General features: G+C 46.2%; 1 protein-coding gene across 3 annotated transcripts in view; it reads left to right on the top strand.

Annotated features, from left to right (window-relative positions):
* The first annotated feature begins 352 nt into the window (after nucleotides 1-352).
* The window catches only part of MAP3K1 (mitogen-activated protein kinase kinase kinase 1), a 75427-nt gene continuing 67164 nt past the window's right edge, over nucleotides 353-8615 (top strand). The window contains exon 1 of one of the 3 annotated variants that reach the window (XM_079145255.1): nucleotides 353-542. Coding sequence is in view for 1 of the 3 variants with exons in the window: in XM_079145254.1 (XP_079001380.1) it covers nucleotides 1448-1938 (491 nt within the window). In the remaining 2 variants the exon portion in view is untranslated. Of the gene's footprint in view, nucleotides 543-1413; nucleotides 1939-8615 lie in introns of those variants that run through there. The other 2 variants (XR_013764700.1, XM_079145254.1) reach the window with 2 other exon arrangements.

Below are 8615 nucleotides of genomic sequence, written 5' to 3'. Positions count from 1 at the left end.
TCTCGGGGTAAGAAACCCCTTCTACTCCTCCCGCTGCCCCCTGCCTTAATTAACGTTTCACAAAATAAATCTAGAGACATTGCTCCCAGATTGTGGGAGATTTCTCAACATAGACAAAACGGCTAGAGGAAAAGGGATGGGGGAAATAAACGCGACACAGAAGGTCTAACTCGGTTGAAAAAAAGTCGAAAATCGTTAACATGTAAATGTTTTCCGGTCCCAAAGCACTTTCTCGCAGTCTCCCACAGTTTGCAAGGGTTTCCAACGCCACCTTGGACAACCAGGGCATTGCAGGGGTGGGGACTGGGGAACCCGGCCCGTCACCTGACTGCCGGAAAGAAGGACGTGCAGCTAGAAGCATCGGATTCGGGGAGGGCCAAGACCTGACCGAAGATGACATGAAAGAGCTCTTCCTGGCACGGCGCTGGTTCCTACCCTAAACGTGCGCTCTGTGGTTCTGTATATGCCTGCCTTTCCCAAGACAGCCGAGGGAAAAAATAAAGATCTGCAGGGACCCCCGCTCCTCCCTGTCTCTCTAGCCGGTGGGTGTTTGTGCGGTGGTGGTGGTGCGCGCGGGGGGTGAGGGTACTGTCCCAAATCGGCAATTTCAGGATGTGAAGTGGGTACAAGAAACCTTTAAGTTTTGTGATTTGTAGCACGAGGGGTGGGGATGGGACAAAAGAGAAGGAATGCTTTCTTCAAAACAACAAAACTTTTTATTTACTTTTGGTCCGCAGCAGCACGTCTGGTAAACGTTGGCTTTCGCTTTGCAGCAGGCGACAATCCTGTGCGCCACCTGCGCGTCGGGCGCGGAGCGGGCGGGCTGGGGGTGGGAGGCTGGTCGGCGCCTGGACCCCAGACATCCACTGCAAAGAGCAGTGCGAATGACAGACAGCAAACCCTCCGACCTGCGTCCCCTTCAAGTACCATTAATCCAAGTTCGAACTAATTATTTCGCTCAGAACCTGCAACTCCCGTAGGGCGAACTCCCAGCCCCCACCCCCACCTCCCGAGCTGGGCAGAGATTGCCGCAAAGGGGAAGAGGTGCAAAGCTACCACCAAGCCGCCGCCACTCGCCTGTGTGGCCGGGAATACCTGGCTGCGCCGCGGCTGCAGCGCGCACACCCCAGAGCGCCCAGCGCGGGCTCTCGGAGCCCACCGTGCCCGCCCGCGCGGAGTCAGCGCACAGACCACTCCCTCCCTTCCACCTGCGGCCGCCGCCTCCACCGGCGCACCCTTTGCCTCCGCCTCCGCCTCCGCCGCTGGCAGGCAACCGCGCGCCCGCCCGCCGATCCTTCAGGCCGGGCGCTGGCGGGCCGCGCTCACGCAGATAGCGCAGGCTGTCCTACGCTGGCGGCGCAGCGCCCTCCCGTCCGCCCGCCCCCTGCGCTCTCCCCGCCCCCTCCCTCCCTCGTAGGGGCCGAGCGAATGTAGCCCGCGAGAGAAAATGGCGGCGGCGGCGGGGAATCGCGCCTCGTCGTCTGGATTCCCGGGCGCCGGGGCGACGAGCCCCGAGTCAGGCGGCGGCGGAGGGGCTCTCAAGGCGAGCAGCGCTCCCGTGGCAGCCGCAGGGCTGCTGCGGGAGACCGGCAGCGGGGGCCGCGAGCGGGCTGACTGGCGGCGGCGGCAGCAGCAGCTGCGCAAAGTGCGGAGTGTGGAGCTGGACCAGCTGCCCGAGCCACCGCTCTTCCTCACCGCCTCGCCGCCGTCCTCCTCCACTTCCCCGTCGCCGGAGCCCGCGGACGCGGCTGCGGGTGGAAGCAGTTTCCAGCCTGTGGCGGTGCCGCATCCCCACGTTTCCACAAGCCGCGGCGGCGGCGCCCACCCTCTGGAACCAGCGGCCGCGCCGGACAGCGGCGCCCCGAACCCCGTGGGGGCCGAGTCCGGGGAGAAACCGGCGCCTGCCGCCGAGCCGCCTCCTGCAGCGGCCCCCGCCGGGTGAGCAGCGCGGCCGGGGTGCGGTGGGTCCTGGGCGGGTGGAGGGCAATGAATGAACCCGGGGCACCGCGCACGGAGTCCCGGGGCTTGGCGCTGCGGGGCTCGGCGCCGCTCGCCGGGACCTGCGCCCGCAGGCACCCCGGAGCCCCCCAGGGTCGGGCGGCGCCCGGGTCCCAGCCCGGGGACTGGACGAGGACGTGCCGGAGAGTTTGTTATTGTTTGCAGACATGTGACAGGCGTGCGAGCCGCGCTGCGGGGACCCGTTGGGGAAAGGTGTGGGGCCCCGGCTGGCTTTGTGGGTCTCCCGGGACCGGGGCTCCCCAAGGACCACGGACGTCCCGGGGGTGGACCAAGGGTGGGTACCAGCCCGGCGGGTGACCCCGAAGGACTGGGGGCCGAGGCCCGAGCTGGGCGGGTGGAGGTCGGAAAGGGGCGGGGTGGACTGGGAAGCCCAAGGTCGGGTGGGGGGCACGGAGGGCCGAAGAGAAGGCGGCAGGTCTCCGAGCCTAGCCGTGACAGGCAGAGCCCTTGGACTCGCGGGAGCCGGAGTGCCCGGCAGGGATCGGGACCGAACCCGGGCGCAGGCGGCGCGCCTCAAGCGCCAGCCGCTGCACTCGGGGTGGACAGCCGGGTAACGCCTGTCAAAGCGGCACCGGTGGACCGCTGCGGACTCCGCGGGCTTGTGGACTTGTAGGACGTGTGATTTTTCGAATTGCGTCCCCCAACTGCTTCTTGTGTTCTTGAGAATTCATACTGCATCACTGAGACTCGAGTGACTTCTGTTTGGAGTTCGAATTTGGCCTTTGAAGTTTGAGTTTGGCTGAGTGGTGTAGGAGCCAGGACCGGATGTGTCAGCCATTCAGTTTCAAAGCGGCGGTGACTGCTCCCCGCAGCCCCTGCGGCGTGGCTAGGAACCGCAGCGCGGGTGCGGTGCTGCCTGCCTAGTGCAGCTGCACCGCCCGCCCGCGGAATTCCGGGGGCACAGTGCTGTGGGCTTCGGCTTAGATGAGTCTTATGGTGCATATGAAGTACGAGATGTGTAAGGTAATTTGGCTTCTTGGCTGCACTCTGCTTTGGCTGTTTGGGAAATTTTTCTGTTAAAGGTAGTTCTTTTAAGTGTGACAGCTATAATCCTTTTTATTTTTTAAAACTGATAGTGAATGCAAAAGCGCCAAGTGTTGATGGGTATTTAAAAGTCGCTGGAAATATTTTTGTGATAGTGACTCGCTGCTCTATAGAATCCCCTGACATTTATTAAGGGAGTAAATGTGTCTTACTGTGAGATGCGTCAGACAGTAGGAATCCCTGGTTTTGATTGATTCTTTACAGTGATTTGATCAGTTTTTGTGCACTTGTTTGTTGGTTTAAAAACATGGTCCGTTTTTTACTTGGAAGTCTTCCCCTACCAAAAAAAATCTAAAAAATATGTTCAGCACTGCACCATGGCGATATTAAGATGAAAGATTTGTGACTGTAGTACAGTTTTCTGTATGCAGTGGTACCTACAACTTAGTCTTACAAGCGGATATGTTGCTCCACGGTTTCTTGTTTCTGTGCAGATTGGATTAAAACTCAATCAGAATAATTTTTAGAAAGCAATTGTTATTACATAGAATTGCAAATTTTAAAAAAATTAACCCCAAATTTGAGAAATTAGTTTTATCTTTTTTGGATATAATATATAATTTGTGGGATTCATACTGAGTAATGCATGCATAATTTTTGTTTCCTTTAAGGGATGGAGTTTAATTGCACAGTATATTAAATAATGGACTAGTAAGTGTAATCTTTTTCAAAAAAATGATTTATTAACAAGAATGCTGTTGGTTCATCCCAAAAGTCATATGCAGAAATTTCATTTGTAACAAAGCATTGATCCTATCTTTTGAAATGTGATTTTTTTTTTTTTTTCAGTTTTCTTGACTGTGGGGTTGAAATTCATTTGAAACTGTTGGTGTAAAAACTTAGATTATGGAGAAAAGACTTGTATCATATCATATATTTTATATACCATTTAAAGTCTTAGAAAAAAGCTGATTATAAGCAGTCTTTTAAGAACTCAGTTGAATTGTGCATTTTCCTCTTTTTGACAGTAGTTTCATTCATACTTTCAAGAAGAAAATCTAACACTTTAAGATTTTAAAGATTTTGGTTTCAGCAGTAGTAGAGATCTGAAGACCCCCTACCTGTCTACAGCACTATTGTATTTTTTTAAAAGAGAATTTTGTGATTTTTACTTCAGAATTTCCTTCAGTTTATAATTTCAGATGTAGGAATTGGAAGTACAGAAAATACATTCATAAATGATAAATCATATAAATAATACCCATTAAAATCAAAGATTTTATGTCCGTCCCTCTTCTTCAGGGTAATAACTGAAATCAGTGAAAGTTTAGTGCCTGTAAGTGGCGCCCAAGGGTTTGGAATTTTTCCTTATATTACAGAATTAGGGGCTTTTTCTTCCTATTTACTGTCTTTGAAGAAAAATTACAGTGTTACTCTCCATTGAACAGGCTATTGTGAGTTTGGTAGATATAATTACTCCATCCTATTTTTGTAACTTAAAAAACCAAACTATCAATTTGCTGGCCCATGAAAGAACAAGATATGCTGTACTTGTTAGTTTTTGTTTAAAACTAAGAATATTTCATAGGCTGCTTTTATATCCTTATATAGCCCTCAGTTTCACTTCCTTTTAGAAGCTGTTGAAATGAAAATACAATTTAGTGACCTATTACTAGAGAGGACATGCAGGAGTATTAACTAAAAATAAGTCTTTTTTAAAATTAAGTTGGTGGTTTTTAATAAAACAATAGAAGTAGTCACATAAGTTAGTCTTACATGAATTTGTGTTGTAATAAATTGTCTCCAAATTCCATTTTAAATCAGGTAAGAAAATGCATTCTTCAAAGATTAATCTTATTGAATATAATTCTGGAAGAGAAATATCAGAGCTAGAATTGTTGCCAACTTTTGTTTTCTTTTCATATCTGATCTTGGCAAGAGTGACTGGTTAACCAACATTCCTTAATATATGATTTCCAATACACTATAATAACTCCATTTTTGTTAGATAGGAAAAACAGGAAGTAACCCTGTTCATTGATATTCTTTCATGACTTCTATAGCACCTCGAGCAAAATATGTTGCATGTTTTAGAAATGGTCACTGACTTGTCAACTTGAAGATTTCAAAATGTGAGAAGAAAGGAGTGTTCTTTTGGTTTCACCAAGAGCAGGAAAACTAGCTACAGCTTGCCTAGGCTGAGTCTGCTAATCAGTCCTTGACACTGGCTATGTGCATTCCAAAGGAAGAAGTGATGGGGTGGCAAATAGTGGGTAATGAATTGCCCCAAGTTATAATATGGGGCAGTCAGAAGTGCTCTGAGTTAGAAAGCACTACTTTTATATTGTGTCCCACTCATTCATTGTCTGTGTCTGTCTCTCTCTCTCTCTCTCTCTCTCTCTCTCTCTCTCTCTCTCTCTCTCTCTCTATATATATATATATATATATATATATAAATACATACATACACACATATATACACACACACACACACAAAGCCCTCTAAGGCATTGTATTTCTGTTTTCAGGAGGCTGAGACTTTTTAGAGATGGTAAAGCTCCATGATCATATAACTAGAAGACAGCTAGGATGTAACCCCAAGTCAGTCTGACTCCTGCAGTCCATTGCTTTTCATTACTATATGCTGCTTCCATGTTCTTTTTTAAACTCACTGGAAGTTTTAAGAAGGAAGTTATTCTGCAGGAGTCCAGTAGACCACTGACTTGGTCTCTACTCAGTGCCACATCCATCTGCTAAAAGTATTAACCTGATGCATATCTTTCTGAAACCTGGCCTTATACACCTAATACAAGTAAGTAATATTCAGGTTCCCCCAACATGCTTGGAAGAGAGGATAAATGATTAGTGCTAAATGTTTTGTAGATTTATTGATTTTTTTTTCTGTAGTAAATCATAAATGAAAGGAGACAAATAATCTGGAATTAGTATCACTCATTCATCTTGATCACCACACAGGGTGAGAAACTTACGGTAATGCTGGGTCCTACCTCTTTGTTACTGTATGAGATTTCATTCAACATTTATGAACCTCCGCAAAGTGGTAGGTAATCGAGAAAAGATCAGCAGTGCATAGCCTCTGTTTTGTTTGGTAGGTGAGGATATGGAAGGGCACCCAGATTAAAAATTAGTGCTCTGAGTCTCATCTACAACATTCCACACCATACTTCTATGGCCAAACAATGTTACCTTCCTTTCTAAGGAATTAATTGGCCTTAGTAGTTGTGGGGGGTAGTTTTGTCTTCTCTTCTGCTTATACATTCAGCATGATAGTTTTTGCCCTTTTCCTTTGGTGTCTTTCCCTTCTCTTAGGACACCCATGCTTTAGTTTAGGGTCACAGAAATAGAAAAAGAAATCTAGATACAGATTAGTTTCAAACTACTTTTCTACCTACTCTTAAGAGGAATATATATGAAGCTGCAAGTTCAGACGTGATTTTTTTTTTTTTCTCTGCAAGAGAAAATTAAAATGAGGGCATGAGGAACAAGAAATTTAGTATCTGCCAACGCTGGTTTTAAAATTCAGTCTTTATTATTAGTAACAGCAACTCTGCTAGTTAAGGAAACAATGTAGGGAAATGTAAAAATATGCTCTAGGGCATAAGATGATCAAGAAGATATCCTTGTTTTCATCTGCTTATGGCATGTCACTGTTGATTTAGGTATGTTTGGTATGGAATGGAGTTCCATATTATTAGTGACTAAGTCCTTTGCAATGCCAGGCTGGTTAGTTTGATGTAATAGACTAGATGTAGAATGCTAAGGAAAATCGTTAAGACCCAGTAAGTATATATTTCTGAACGTACACATCTGTCACCTGAGATTTATTAATGTGACCATTAGACCTCTTAAAGACTGGAAGAATTTCTTGGAACCACCTGGCACAGCATATGCAGTTCTATCATTAGTGTATTAACTAAGTTTATCACATGCAAGCATGATGATGGGGGGGTACATGGAGTGAGGAGAGTGGGTACTGGACTGCGTGTGGAAGCACTGTTCTTGACAAATAGATGTTATCATTACTTTCTGTGTTGCCTAAATAATCATTTAACTGATATGCTATCAAATAATCTTCAAACTGGTCTTACAGCATTCTGAATACCAAGTATCAATTGTTAACAGACTAGGAATTCTCTCTTACTTTTTGTTCCATCTCCCAGCATGAGTATTTATGTTTTATATATTGCTTGGTATTTAGTGCAGTAGTTGATATTTAATAAGCAGTCATGGATCATTATGACCAATTCAATATAATGTAAAATTTAATTAGTATATTTCAGTGACTTAAGTGTAGTTCTAAAAAATTGGAGCCACACTCAAGCTGTCAAATAATGAAAAAATTAAGTTCCTGTGTTTGAAACATCATCTAGTTACTTAGGTTAATGAGTAAGTGCTCCTGATTTTCTTCTTAACCTTGGCAGTTCTTCCTTGGTGGCCCACCTTCATCCTCTGGAATATTAATGTAACAGGACCCTTAGGGCATTCCTAAACCTTCTCTCATTCTGTCTCCTCCAAACCAACTGAGATTCATTAGTGCCCTTTAATCAGTTATTAGCCACTCACAAATGATTTCAGAGGTTATTTCATGATCTCTCTGAAACTTCAGACCTACACCTAACTGTCTGAATGACACTTCTGCACTTGTGTGCCCAAATTCAGATTCACAGTCTTCCCTTAACCTTCTGCTAACATGCTCTCTGCTCATTAAATGGCAGAATCAGAATCTAGGAGTCATCCTTGACCCTCATGCTCCCCTCTTCTCAGGTGCTGGTGATTTGAGTTGCTCTCACGTTCCTGTCTCGGCACCCATCACCTAGTTTGGACTAATGTCACAGCCCCCTCACATATGGCTGCATTATAGCCTCTCTCCCTCAGAATCTGCTTTCTGGGTTTTGTGGCCAGAGATATCATTTCAACACGTAACCAAATCTTCACTTACTCCCTCCGGAAAAGTGAAATGAATTCAATTAAATTTTAAAACTTTTCAAAAGCTTTCCATTTGAATAAAGACAAGACAAATCCTTAACTCGCCTACCAGGACCCTTATCTGCCTTTCCAGATCTGGATTCATCTCACACATGCCCTTGTTCCCCCCCAGACTTGACTTCTTCCATTTCCTCAAGTTCAGCACACTGCCTCCTGCCATACATCCTTTGCATGCTCTCTCTGCCAGCAACTCTCTTCGAATTCCCCACATCAGCTCTTCTTTGTTAAGAAATTAGTTCATTCACAGATTACCTAGTATGGCTTTGTGGTACAGCGTCCCTACTATCAATGTTGAGATTTATACTTGTTTTCTCAATTGGCTGAACAACCACCTTCCCCAGAAGCTGCCAAGACCTGAGTGGGCAGGGCGTATGACTGGTTAGGGACCCAGCACCTAGCAAAAGTGCTGCAAAGTGAATATTTGGTAAATATTTATTGAATAAAAAGGAGAGGGATAATGCCATAGCAATTCCAAACTAGTGGGGTCATCTGTTTTCCTTTGTGGTCAGACGTAGTTTAGGACCTAGCTGAGAAGAGGTTAAACAGCAAAATCTTAGCCTATTGAACTTAGACAATTTCCAAATTGTGGTTTGTGATAAACTTAT

Source organism: Sciurus vulgaris, assembly GCF_902686455.1.
Source record: "Sciurus vulgaris genome assembly, chromosome: 6".
Classification (NCBI taxonomy): domain Eukaryota; kingdom Metazoa; phylum Chordata; class Mammalia; order Rodentia; family Sciuridae; genus Sciurus; species Sciurus vulgaris.
The sequence above is the reverse complement of the archived record's forward strand: the minus strand, read 5'-3'. Positions and strand labels throughout refer to the sequence as shown.